This window comes from Anticarsia gemmatalis, chromosome 22, assembly GCF_050436995.1.
Source record: "Anticarsia gemmatalis isolate Benzon Research Colony breed Stoneville strain chromosome 22, ilAntGemm2 primary, whole genome shotgun sequence".
NCBI lineage: Eukaryota > Metazoa > Arthropoda > Insecta > Lepidoptera > Erebidae > Anticarsia > Anticarsia gemmatalis.
In genome coordinates, this window is record NC_134766.1 from 926,855 (window position 1) to 941,747 (window position 14,893).

The following is a 14,893-nucleotide window of genomic DNA, read 5'->3' on the forward strand; positions in this document are numbered from 1 at the left end:
TTATGCAAGCCGGGCCTTGTATGTAGGGTCAAGGTCTTGATGGCTGGCCATTTATAACAAATACTCCCACCTGTGCACTGATCTAAGAAAGGTAGATTGAGTACGTTACCAACTAGTTAAAAGCCACAACAAGGCACTAGACCTAATTATACCGTCTTAATTTTCTCCCAACTAAATGATCAAGATTAAATTATCACCTAACAAAACAGCTGGCGATTTGAATACCATGCTTTATTGTCTTTAAATGTCAGCTTAACTAACAGTTTTATACTGTTACCGAAGAAAGTTTCAGCATCAGCTCGTAAGGCAATTTGAAGATTTTAAACTCGGATAAAACTCTACGAAAAACTTCACACATCAAAAATAAATAGCATTTTCCAAAGAATACTCCGCTCTCCACAGCCTGACCCCAAATTGATAAATCTCTACAATATAGTGAATAGTCAAGGATAAGATTCTATCACAGTTGTCTACAAGGCTGGCTAGTAATACATTAGTTACGTTCACGGACACTACCGTAGAATTATTCATGCTTTGGCCAATGGCGGCCGACATCGATTTTTAATTTCTAATCACTGTTCCATCAAAATAACTTTGATACTTCAATCAATATTGTACTCGTATGTTTTGTTAAACGAAGAGAGATTTATAAAGTCACGATTTCTACAATTAAAGAAATAAAGAAATTATAAGGGCGTTTGAAGTGTTTAACATCGCACAGTATTGCAAACTAACGGTGCATATATGCAGTCTAACCAAACTAAACAAATTAACAGATATTCTATACCATGTTAAGTATAGAAAATTTGTAAAAAAAATGGTATTATACCAATTTCAGAACATAGTAATTATATTATTGTACGATTTTTTATTTATAGTACTAAAGTTATCGCGTTTAAGACCCCAATTTAGTATTATTCTGCAGTCTGCAAACCGTAATAGTTTAAAAAGTAAAAAAACGACGATTACGAACAACTAAACGATTTCTTATTTAGTTAAATGTACATAGATTTTATACAAATACTGTCTATTTTAAACAAATCTCCATTTTCAAAGTCTATCCGTCGCCTGCATTTTCACTGTCTAGTACGTAGATGACGTGTTAGGTAAGTGGTGGCAGAGGTCGTCGACCTCACGGCGCTGACTAATCGCTAATGCCTGCCTGTACTGTACCGAGTATAGACTGATGACTGTGTTTTATTGCTCACGATGTTCGCTGCTAAAATGACAAATTTAAATATCTTTCAAAGTTATCTGAAAAAATGTCAGGAAAAAAAATGGCTCCAGGGAAATTTATAACATGGTTACTTCAAAATCGTGTCTAAATATCAAATTGTTTTAGTTCAAAGCTATCAATAAAATAATTAATATTCAGAAAATATTTCCTGATTACCTATACCATAATTACTCAGTGGTCTTATTATATTGCATAAACATATACTTAAAATTAATTAAGGTACCTACGTCTTGTATAAGCAACTAATTATTATTTATAATTAACGCTAAGTACATTAAATAGGCACTGAAAATAATGTCGTTTAATTAATTTTCCTTATTGTCTAACCACAGTTGGAAATAATTATGATTTTAATTATTTACTGGAAAATATACAATACAGGTAAACCATAAATAAATACGTAAATAGATGAAAAAATTTTGAGCGCAAGTAGTTTAAATAACAATAGATACATAACGAATAAGAGAAAATTTGTAAGTCGTAACGATATTTGTTATTCTCTTAAAAAGCTTAACACATTTTTTTACCTATTATTGTCCCACTGCTGGGCAAGCCGGGTCTCCTCCCGAATTTGAGGGAGGGGTTAGACCTTAAGTTCATCACGCAGGCCAAGTGCAGGTTGGGAACTTTATATTCCCTTAAGAAACCTATTTCAGCAAGACATACCTATTCCAAAACCTAGGAAGGCTCCGTGGTTAGATTTTTGGAGGTCGTATACAAGCGATTTCAAACGAAGTCGCGCACAGCCTTAAATAATTATTTAAGTAATAGGACAAAATTAATGCATTCCACCAAGTTAATTTTTTAAACAATGCGTCATCTCATATTTCAAACATGGCCGTCCCTTTTTTTTTCAGCACTCACAGCAAGTGGCTGTGGAATGTTTACATTCAGCCAGTTTCAACACCACTCGTACATTTGTTTACGTTGAAACATTTTAAAATAAGAACTTTACACGTGGGACTGTTTTCATTTTAGGTAATGGATAAAATATTTTTTAATCCATCGCCATTATTTAAAATTAACTTATAGAAAACTGTCTTTCGTAGGTAAATAAGGCAGTTGCGTGCATATAAATAATCGATTTACAAAGTAATTATTTTTTTAAAGTTAAAATCGAATACGTTTTTTAATATGAAATATAGACAGGCTTTTAATATCTTATTTATCAAAACCCAAGCCAAACAACAGCTCTCAAAAACCCATAAACTCGATTCATGCTTCCCCTATTTCACACCGCAAACTAATTTACACAGGAAACTGCACTAAAACTGTAATAACATAAAAAAAAACATTTCACAGGAAAAGGTAGCTTTACACGACACCCCTCAAGTACCGCCGTAACTTGTAATTAAACCACAATCCTCCACATCCTGACACTTATATTTAGTAGCACTCCATTCTGTTTTATATTTCCTTTAAAAACTTTCACATCAATAAAATAAGTTGTTATTTTAAAGTAACACGCGTTACTGCTCTGTCATCGACATCTGTTTCTTGGCTGTTTAATTTTATACCTATGCTCTCTTACTCTGTAGTCTTTGCCTTTTATAGACCATAAACTCTCGTTCGATTTTTAAAGGATTAAAAAGTTATTTATGACGACCAAGTAGTGTTAAAACTTTGAGTTAAGTGTAAAACTCTTTGAATTTCCCGGTAGTAAAATATTTTTTTCGATGAAACTTGTTTTTAAGCACCTGTGTTTAAAAATGTCGACATGTGTTTGCACTTTTGTGTACTTTTTCATACCCAGTATGGGATCAGACAGGATAAATATGCACATGCACTTTTAACCAAGCCAGTGTCATCTTACAAGGTAAATTTAGTATACCATTTATGGCAACACTCCCGGAGACTGGCCGAAAATAAAATGCAGTCTGATGTCAACGGCCAACGCGCGATGCAATAAGAGAAAAAATAATACGTTCTATTTTCAAATTGCAGTGGAGAGCGTCTCCAAGATGGCGGACAACAAAAAAGGTTACAGTTTTGTTTTTGTCGGTATTTAGAACGCTGAGAACACGAAAATTGAGCTTATAAACTGTCAAAGCGAGTGCTTAAAATTCTGAGATGTTGGCTATTAGCACTAAGCTCATGTCATCACAAATAGATCTAGGAAATGGATTAAATTATTCTAGGCAGTGTATGTGTCGATGCGATGCATATAAAATGGGATTACTTTGAAGCTTCGTGAGAAACTTGCGATCGTATAAAACTCACGTTGTTTTTATTACACGAACTGCTGTTAATTGAAAATAAATTCTTTCAGCATACTTTTTCCTATAAAATAGACTATAGCTACGGTTTTACTCGATTCTAGGTAGAAATTAAAAGGAATTGCGTAGATTTACCGAAAATTGAAGTGCCTAACTAGTTACTTACGTATTTTTTAAATATCCCTTTATTGCCTTTGATAAAAAGGCGGGTTATTTCGTAGTTTGTATGTATCTTTTGTTCCGTATACCTATTAGAATTCGGAAAGTAGGTATATAATAAATAACAAAGACTACTTTATATCTCAGATAGCCATCTTAATGCAACGATCGATCAGTCCATCACGAAACAAAACTTCTTACTTTAACTGACAAACTACAGTTAGGAATCTGAATCGCGTTTAATGTTGCCAGTTCACTCTCACATTTTATGGGACTTTTATATCGATACTAAAATTATTAATGCGTTAATTTATTTGTTACGCTTTCACTATTAAACAATTGTACCGATATTGTTTTATTCTTAACTTATTACTGTCCCACTGCTGGACAAGGGTCTCCCGAATTGACGAAGAGGTTACGTCTTGAGTTCACCACGCTGGCCAGGTCCAACCCTCACTTTACGAGACCTCGTACACCATTTACGGGGAGATAATTGAGGTCCTGGATTTAAATAAAGGCTAACTTTCTATTTAAAAATCCTAAGGGGCTGAAATAGGGTATAAGACTTCGCATATGAAGTCAAAGTAAGCTTATTTAAGACATTTATCTAACAAACACTATCAGTTACATTTAAAATATTTATCTACCTGTTAGCTGTTGAACTAACTTTCACTTTACAGATTTAAGTTTTTTGCCATCACGATGTTTTCATGGAAACTAGCACCGTTATTTAGTTATAAATTGTTATTACTTCGCTATGTCGGTCGACTGATACTTCGGAGAAACAACTAGTATCGGAATGACACCTGTCACTTTTTATGGTTATAATTGAAACAGTATCTAACTTGATTGAAATAGTTTTCAAATATTTGACATAACACAACCATCTGTTGTCTTGCTGCCTGACATTTCTATGTACAATTAATATTGTTTTAGTTACATACCAAACGGTAAATTTTATATTACTCTATTTTGGGAAGAAAATTATAAGTTTTAATGTAAATTGTGTATGCCAGGGCTTTCTACTATGTTGTGGGACTATACCTTTCATAAAATGGTGTTATAAATAACCCGGTATAAATTTGATTAATTATAAAGCGAAGGAAGTTTGTAAGAATCGTACCAAGTGACGTTATTTGTTCTGTACCTTGTGCCTAGACATGATTTAATGAATATTTGTATAAAAACCTTATTTTTTTTATAATCTACCACCATGGCGCAGTGGTGAAGGTCTCCACAACGCAACCATTGCGTTTGGAGGTCTTGGGTTCGATTCCCATACGGAACAATTATTTGTGCGATCCACAAATAATTGTTTCGGGTTGTACTTTGTGTTCGTTGTTTGTATGTTCGCAAAAGTCCCCGCAACACAAGAGCAATTCTAAGTGCGGGAGTTATCTATAAAAAAAAACATTTAAGTCTTAAGTCCAACACGTAATATTGCCCATTACTACACCTGTCAAAACATCCTGACACTTCTCAAATGTCAATTTCCCCCTTTTAATATAAACTTACGGATATCTGGTTCAAACAGGTTCAAATGTCCGAGTAGTGTGGCGCCATAGCGGTCAATACCGGCTGTAATTAGGGAAGCCCGTGCACTGCTAGTGTTGTGACCGTGTTCCGGGAACTGTGGGTATCGAGTTACCTGCGAACTGTAGGGGGACTTAGAGGGGGAATCGATTATGTCTAATTAAGTGTTGAGGGAATCGCGTGTAAGTGTGTAGTGTTTTTCGCTCTGATTAATTTAAAAGAGGTTTATTGTTTATCGTACAACTAGTAGGTAAAATCATTTTTTTTGTAGTGTTAAATATCTTGCTAGAAACAAAAAAAAACTCTATTTGCAAAACTAAGTTATGAATGAAACAAAACTCAAAACTAAAAATATTTTTTTAAACATAAAGTTCTCTACGGCAGGAAACCCTTGCCCAACAGTGGGACATAAATTGATTAAATTTATTTATTACAGTCAACCACAAAAATCTCTCAAATAAACAAATAGAAAACAATACATAATCATAAAGTTTAACAAATAATACAACATTCTTACTTCTACAAGAAAACAACCACAGAATAACGTCCCTCATCCCTAGGTGTAAATGTAAAGTAACGGTACAGCCACGGTATGACGTGATGGGTTTATCCAAGTAGACAGATCGATACTAGACTGACGGACACCGACCACCACCCTCAATATATACATACATATGTACACTTGTACACTGTACCGTCAACTACACAAGTATATGGCAACAAAACTCACTACACTTGTATAGTGAACAGTTAACTTACTACACAAGTATAATGTACAGTCAAATAACAACAAGCTAAAAAACTTCAATCTTCAAAGCTTTTGGAGAAAAATCATAATTAATTCATTTGCTTATTCAAGTCAAATATTGACACTGATAATAGTCGTTACTAAATACCTATAACATTATCAAAACTAGCTCGGAAAGAGACACATAGATTTGTATATTGGATTTTGTATCCGTTGTTTGCATGTTTGTAAAAGTCCCCCCGACTCAAGAGCAATTCTTAGTGCGGGAGTTGTAAAAAATGTACTTAATAGTCGGAAAATAATGATGAAATTATTGAAAATGCAATGACAGCCTTGCAATGCTTTTGTTCAGATGCTGATTAAACCTAAAAAGTAAATTACGCTGTAGTTAACGTAATATTATTATGTCTAAAATACTGAATGTAGTATAGTACATCAATTGACAACATTTCATTTTTTTAAGTAACATATATTATCATTTTATTCTAAACTAGATGTGAAATAAAGGGACCCATATTTTTTATTTTTGTGATATTTAGTTATTTTCATTCATGATTTTCACTTTGAAAATTGTTTCATTCTAAACAGGCGTAAGTGCCAAATGACGTCACATATACGGCGGAATAGCTTAATGCCTTTGCTGCCTCACAAGTCACATCATTTAGAAAAAAAATTATAAATGTCAGTGTCTTGTCAACCTGGCACGTCTATCGTATTATTGTTTGCTTACAAATACATTAATTGTTTTATAAGTTATTATTTTCCGTTCTCCGTTATTTATAAATCATGAAAGTATCTGAAGAACTCCAAGTTGCTGATAGTGGGAACCTGCCCATAGTAAATTACTTAATGCTTTTGGAATATATGCACGAAAACATACTTACTTATGCATTACTTTGTCCATATTTTCTGAAGAATGAGAGAAGCGTAATATAGACTCAGGACTAATCCTGAATTATTGTGGTAAACATCAGCCTACTTTAAATGACTACAGCATATTTAATTTAATGCTCCAGTATATACACCAGCAGCAAGACCATAGCTATAGGGATTTTAATCAGTTCTGTTAAGATGCTCAAAGTGAAAAGGTGATTGACAGTGTGGCTGAAGCTACAAAAGATCAAGCAGATTCAAAGCTGTGGCATTCCATGTGTCAGGGAAGAGTCACTGGTTCTAGGATCTATGAAGCAGTACATTGTCAAACAGGAAATGGTGTTTTGGTGCAAAGTATCTTAGGTGGCTATAAGGTGCCTGAATTTAAAGCCATATGACGAAGTAAAACATTATAAAAACAATTAATTTAAATATTAGAAAATGATTTTGGAGTTATTCTAAGTTCAGACCTAATTCTAATTTCCCCTGTTATTGGTGTTCCACCAGATGGGATTTTTGCGAAATTTGTTCTGTAGATAAAATGCCCAATAGTTGGAAAAACAATCAAGAATTATGTTAAAAATGGCAAAATCCAAGGATAATGTAAGGCCCAAATAATGGTTCCGATGCATGCTGAAAGATCTGTTTTGTATTGCTGATCCAACTTTTGAACAGACAAAATTAATACACAAATTGAGTATGATGCAAATTACACTACAAAGATTTTAGAAGACGCTGAACCATTCTGGAAGCAATATATTGTTAAGACTATTTTAGAAAGTGTTAAATAAAACAAATTGAAATTAGTTTACGTCTTTTTATTCATTTTTTATTATAGGCCTATGGAGATTTATTGACCCACATGCTACTATGACTTTTTCATCTGAATTAGTTTATTATATATAACAGTGTGGCTTGAGTATCTTAAACACGGACACACAACACCCACAGTATTACACTATTCTTGCTTGTTTGAGTTAGGCGCAGCAAAAAATTGTTTTCGATCGTCTCCAGAACTGTTTTCGTATGATGGCACAAAACAATATTTGAGATCCTTCATAACCCTATACTGTTAACTAGGATTCATTTCGGGAAATCTATAATGTTTAAAGTTCATAAATGATGCTAAATACTTCAGTAACCTATTTATTGTGGTATTTTCGTGTTTGTTTACTTTAAAACATTAATGACATTTCAAATGTCAATCTACATAACTTTTATTCAAATTGCAAAGGCAAAGGTAAGACGTTATTCTTCCGTATATGTGACGTCACAGCGTAATTTTTGGTTTTTATTTTATTTCTCCCGAAATATTGAGCCAAAAAATATAAAAAAATATGTTTTGTATTCAGGATGAGAAAATGAAGAAATGGTATTTTTATTTTAGGTACTTTAAAATTTTGAAATGTTGTCAATTTGATTACTTAGCGTCTTATTCCCGACTGCACCAAACATTGCATGTCATCTCGTATTCCAAACTCCTTTACTCTATGAGTTGTCACAAAACTACAAAGATCGTTTTGATAATGAGTTTGTTGACACTTGTACTGTATTTATGTACTTGATTTATGATGTTACGAGTTGAATAGGTTAACTGTTTGTATAACAATGTTAGTCACGAAATACTGAGCGGTACTGATCGGTAAAAATGATATGATTTAAGGTTTTTAGGTGTGAAGTTGACAACTGTAAGAGATTATTCGTACAAGTGACTTAGACTTTCACAATATGAATTTAGGTTTATTTTTTAAATGAAATAAGAACCTTTATAATTTTTAATGTCTTACTAGTTCATGTCTGTTACGAATTTAGGGCTAGACTTGTTAAGGAATTGGTCTGGAAATATCTCAAGTAATGTCATAGGCTACTTTAAGACCTTATAGATGGGTTAATAATAAGATTTACTTTTTGGAAACGTATCAAATATTGCAGTGTATCGAAGCTTTATCGGTTATTCAAAGACCTAAGCTAGATGTATGAGGTATCTTTCTGTAAATGGTTTCTTTTTTTCAAATTATCAATAACATAAACTTAACTGTTATTACAGCAAGGAAAACTTAATAATGGTAATTCATCAAACATAACGTCCTGATACGACCTACATAGATAGGAAATCATTTAATACACACATTTGTGACTAAAAGCATTACGTTGACGAAAAACTTCATCTTTTATTAAAACTACGGGTCAATGTAACTCGATAACGTTGTACAGTCATGAGCATAACAAGGAAACAATTTAATATTGGGTTTTACCACTAAAACTAGATAAAAATAAATAATATTTACTTACCGATAAATAGAGTTGTCAACTGTTTACAGCATTCACTTAATGTTCGCTAAGAACGTATTATTTTTATTCCATTAATGACCACTCACCGGTCGGTAAACGATCTGTGGGTTAAGCAAACCTTGGCGCGGTCATTCCATAGATGGTTGACCGCACAGTATTGGAACTGGGCATCTCCGTTCGGAGGGCACGTAAAAAGTCGGTCTCGGCTGTTGTCAATTAGGATAACAGTTGTTAAGCCACGTCAAAGGCCTGCAAGTGGCTTGAACAACTTTGACACTAGGTTGGTCACTAACCATACGATAAATGAAGAATGGGAGGAAAGCGTGATTTTACATATCGTCGTTTAAATTCTATCACCAAGTAAGTCATTTTTAGCAACTTTTCAGGAGAGACAAATTTAAATTTCGTCTTTCGATTCTCTAGCCAATAACATCAAAGTGCAAACTGCACAAAAATGACTTACCTGGTTATAGAATTTAAACGACGATATGTATTTATTAACAGCAAGTTTAAATAAATAGTATTGTATACATATCCGTGGCTATACATAAGGAATAGTGATGTGTACACGCGACGGTCAGTCTGTCAATCGATCGACTAGCTCGAAGACATTATGTCCGTTGACATTACATGTAGATGGAGGGTAGAGTCATGTTGAAGGTAATTACTGGTCGTAGACCTCACGGGGGTTTCGTGTTTGAACCGTATTTTGGGGTAATTGCAGTGTACCGTCTATTGAGGTTACTGACTTGTTTCTTACTATCGAAGGAGAATATACAGTCTGTTTTACTGTACAAAGTTCAGAATTCTTGGCTAACCTGTAAGATCATTTATATTGCTATTAAACAGTTAAAAATATAGTTTTGGTCTAAATTCCATATAAAAAAACGACAAAATGAATCCGCACACCGAACACCGAACTTATTTCAAGTGACTGTAACGTTCAAAAACAAAGATTTTAATACTAGTGGTAAATTTTTCTAGGATTTTTATACATTTTTCATTCGAACAGTTACAAATATCGACTATATTATTAGTCAATTTAACTATCAATTATAATTATTTTTTTCTTTCTTCTTCTGCAACTTTCATCTTTATCACACTAAATAAGTAAATCACAAGACAAACCTCAGCTATTTACAAGCAAGTTAAACCTGTTACAATTACTAACAATCGTACAATGCGTGTCAACTGTCAATGCTGAACACTCAATAGAATAAGATTGGTGGCAATTGATGCATACGGGTGCAAACACTTGGATATTATGGATTTATGATCATGGACCAAAAATGAGGGAGTGTAGAATAAAGATGACATGTTTTAGACAGCGCAGAGGAAAAGGTTGCGATTTACTACTACTTTACCGGTACCTATGCATTGGAAAACCGGAGTTTTTTTCCCACATGGAATAAATAGCATTTTATAAAACTAAGCAATGCTGTCAATCTCGTAGACGATATATAGTCGCATATATTAGGCTATTTAACTCCTTAGGTAGGAAACTTAATCATTTATCTATATAAGCAACATTAAGTTATATCTAACCCTTCTATTAGTTATATTATAAAACAAACCTATTTCGTTATCACCAAACTAACATGAACATCATAAACTTACAATATTTATTTACCAACAGATTGTCGGAAATACATTTCCTAATGACATAACCTTTATGGTGTTCGACAAGAGATTATCTATGTTTAAGTAACTTACTTTCTTTGAAATGCTTCGATAAATCTTTATTAATAGATAAAATAACAGTTATATCAAAAGTTATGCTTTCATAGGAGTGTTTTAATTTCATTGAAAAGTGAATTCAGAGTGCATTATTTCGTCTCAAAATCGTTTAACAAGGAAGGTTAGTTAGTTTAAAACATAGATATTCCTGCCTTGTCTGATTTACAAACTAAATAACCGATGCTTTTAACCAAAATTAATTAGTTAATTTAACTTGCAAAGAATTTCCTCAATAAAAAACCGTTTAACCGACACGGAATTTAAACGCAACGAAGCCCGATCAAAACATGATTTTAGCTTGTCTAATGCTCTACAGAAAAATAAAATCAAGGCAAGTTTTTATTCTTAACCCAGGATCCATTACTTCAGTATAGCTTATAAATCTGGAATCTCCAGTAGTTTTAATACATTTTCTGACACTGTCTACTCGATAGGTCATCTGAAACTCATCCATAGACTGTAAATCTGACCATTAATTTTTTCGTGAAAAAATCCCCAACCCGCACTTTGGCCAGCGTGACTCAAGGCCTAAACCTTCTCTCGCTCGGGAGGAGACCCTTGCTTAGCAGTGGAATTGTAATGGGTTAAAAAAATATCTTAAATCATTAGATACTTCGTCAAACAAGTTCAAGATTAAAACAAAGATTTAACGGTCAAAACAGTTCCGTTACGACCATAGATAAATCAAATTATCATCTAACGCCCTTTGACCCAACTTCCATTCTATTTGTAGAAAATGACTAAATATTGATAACATTAGTCTTTATCAAATAACGGTAATTTAGAACAAAATAAAACATCTTGAGACATGTCGCGACGTGATTTTTAACAGATGTCTGTAAGAGAAATAAAGAATTGTATTTGACAAAGAAGACGAAGGGGACGGCCATATTGTTCCGATATAGAACACCCGGTTCTGAATTTGAATAGTTTTTTTTTTATATTTGACGTGCGATGTTTATTCGTTTTGAGGTTATTGGATTAGAAATTTTAATGCTCTTAAAATGTTTGCTGAGATAATATTGATTTCACTTGTCTTAATGGCTAACGGTTAAAGTTTAAAACGATAATTAGCAGAGCGTCATATAAGCTGGTTTTACTGATCAAAAGTTTACTTTACCATTTCTTTTGAAAGCAATAGAATTCCACAGCAATCTCACTCTTAACCTAAAAAGAAAATCTTGGTTTCTTAGGTCAAAATGCGGAAGCTATCGCAAGATCGTAGTAATATCGTAAAGTACATATACTAATTCATACTAATCATCCTTTCCACCCTCAAATAACTTTAATCGACAAATAATTTTGACAGAACCTCTTCTCAAAAACATAAAAGTTATCTGGAAATGGAAATCAGTCATAAGTCCTACTTACCCAGCATTACACAACCAAACTCTATAACTCTTCGTATAGCGGATACACGGTCAATATGGCCGCCACGCCTGACAGCAGCTGTCAACATCTTCCTTCATTCATCAAGACTAATGTTTTGTTTGTTTGTCCGTAGTTCTGGGAGATCATATCTGAGGAGCACGGCATCGACCCCACGGGCGTGTACCGAGGCACCAGCGACCTACAGCTCGAGAGAATCTCCGTATACTACAATGAGGCCTCTGGTTAGTATTATTCCTTCTATCTATTGTGTAAACTCTTGAAAAGGTAATGTAGGGGTGCACTTTTAGTCTAGTACATCTGGTGGGTACTAAAAGTGCACTCTTCTTGGCGAGAGGGGACTGATCTAAGGCAGCAGGCTGAGTTACAAAAAATACATCGCCCCGTCATGCGACACAAATATGTGTGTGTTTTAGACACAGTTTTGTGCCAATTCTAGTTTATCAGACGTCATTCTTGGTTTTTAGATCAAACTACAAATTAATTTCTAACTTTTTAGATGGCAGTGTTACCTGCTGTTGAATGCTACTGCTGCATTATCTTCCACAACAGGAAATGAAAATACTAAAAGTAAATAGCACTTAATGTATCAAGATGTGACCGCGACACCGTTGCTTAACCGCGTATCAAATAATCTCACCGCGAGATTTATGATTGCCATTCTAAAAAATGACACGGCATTATTTTAAATTCTATCAATCTTTAAAACAAAAATCTCGATTATCTTTGATCTTAATAAGTTATCTACAACACTAGACATTCATTACAGATTAAAAATGTCAGATTATTCCATTCGCTCAATTAAAAAAATAATGGAATAGAAAGTAGACGTCAAGTGAAAATGACAAAATGGCGATATTTTTTTTAATAAGCGTGTAATTATTAAGTGGCTTTGTCTCGGTAAAGAGAAATTATATTGTAGTTAAACAATGTTGTTTATTTTTCCTTTTAATTAGTCATGTTTCACGATTTCATTGTTTTGAGTAATAGAGAATAGTCGTTAAATAAGTTATGCTGTTAAAATATTAATAAATAGTAATTTGATTTTATTGTCGAATGGACATAGGTGTATTTTTGTAATTTTAGGTAAACCATGTTTGGAACTTGTACCCGAGTGTTATTGAAAATATTTTGCTCTAAAAAGATAAGCATTCTAATTTTTAGGTCTAGATTTATTAGAACCGCTATCCTCATTAAATTTGTTCCCTGCTACAGTTTTTTAAGTCTTCAAACTATCTGATAGTCTGGTTCTACCACCATCACATTACCAATATAAAACTTAAGTTTTAACACATACGCTAGGACTTCATTACCATATATACACGACCTTTCGCCGCAAATAGCACCATCCCTTAATCTTACTAACTCTAGAAGACTGCCCGCATTCTTTCCTCATATTAACCGAGTTATGACATTTGTGATGACAGCTACGTTCCCGCCAATTACGAGTGATTCACATCAATTAAATGCTCTGTGCTCTGTACAAGTGGCTTATACAGCTAGCACAATGACCCCTTATGCAATGATAATCTCACATTTCAATGTCGGATTACAAATGGCGCTTAATTTTGGTACTAGTTTTACGCTTCGATGCGGACTGTGGATAAAGTTAAGGATTTATGTAGCCGGCCTAGTATTTCAGGCTTTTATGTCTCATGCTTAGTTGATATTAAGTCCCAGGATAAAAATAAAAAGTCGAAACGACTATAACTATGTTGACTCTTAATGGACAATTTATGTGATACTGAATTTTAAAAAATGCGGCTGTCATTTTCAAAATTATTTGTCAGTCGTTACCAGTAGTTAGAAGCGTGAGTCTTACCTAGGGGTATTGTAGTATTACCCTAGCCTAGCCCTAACTGGGCTATGGAGGTCCATAGGCAGTCGCTCCATGTGAAATACTGGTATTCAGCTGCATCCACGGAGACTGGAAGTCTGACATGGTGAAGACTGATACAGGTTACAAAAATTCTTCTATAAATGCATAAATTGCACAATATTCCTCGTCAATCATTCAGTTATATTAACTAGGCCCTGTACTTGTCTACATAATATAGATCTCTTGAAAGATAAACCATCGTATCGTAGATTGAAGGACCTATAACTGAATGCGGAAGCTTCACAAGCAATAACGCAGATTATAAGTGACATATACGAGGGACTGTGTGCTAGAATACTAGACCATTGTCCTTTGATTTAACTCACTTGATCTCAATAACCAATACATACGAACTAGACAGACTCCATGTCGTCACCTTCCTGCTTAATTAAATAAATAGCTAAAGGATACTCACCTTATTTTTTGTGGAGGTGCTATAAGGCAGTCGCTCAATTTTAAATACTGGTACCTATTCAGCTGCATCTGGTGCGACTGGGGGCAACTCCAACATAGTCGGAAGAAAAGCTAGGCTGATGATGATGATGACGCACCTTACTTTTTAAAAATTTTATGATGTATTTCATCTAAATCCATTAAAACGATTTTCAAACAATTTTTTAGATTATTTTTACGTCAATCATTAAAAAAGTGCACTCAACAATTCAATTAGCTTTTATTTCCAATTAACATGCATCAAACGACATCTAATTGTGAGTTTCATATAAAATTTATCATTAAAACAGAGTGCATTTGGCTGAGAGTACGTATAGTCGTAAATGCATGAATAATATTAACAGTATCAAGACTGTTAGGGCGCGGTAGAGCGTGCG

General features: G+C 33.8%; 1 protein-coding gene across 1 annotated transcript in view; it reads left to right on the forward strand.

Moving 5' to 3' along the window:
- Nucleotides 1-14,893, forward strand: part of LOC142982930 (tubulin beta-1 chain-like) — a 31,750-nt gene that overhangs the window by 13,639 nt on the left and 3,218 nt on the right. The window contains exon 2 of the mRNA XM_076129672.1: nt 12,300-12,408. Within this exon, the coding sequence (XP_075985787.1) occupies nt 12,300-12,408 (109 nt within the window). The remainder of the gene's footprint in view (nt 1-12,299; nt 12,409-14,893) is intronic.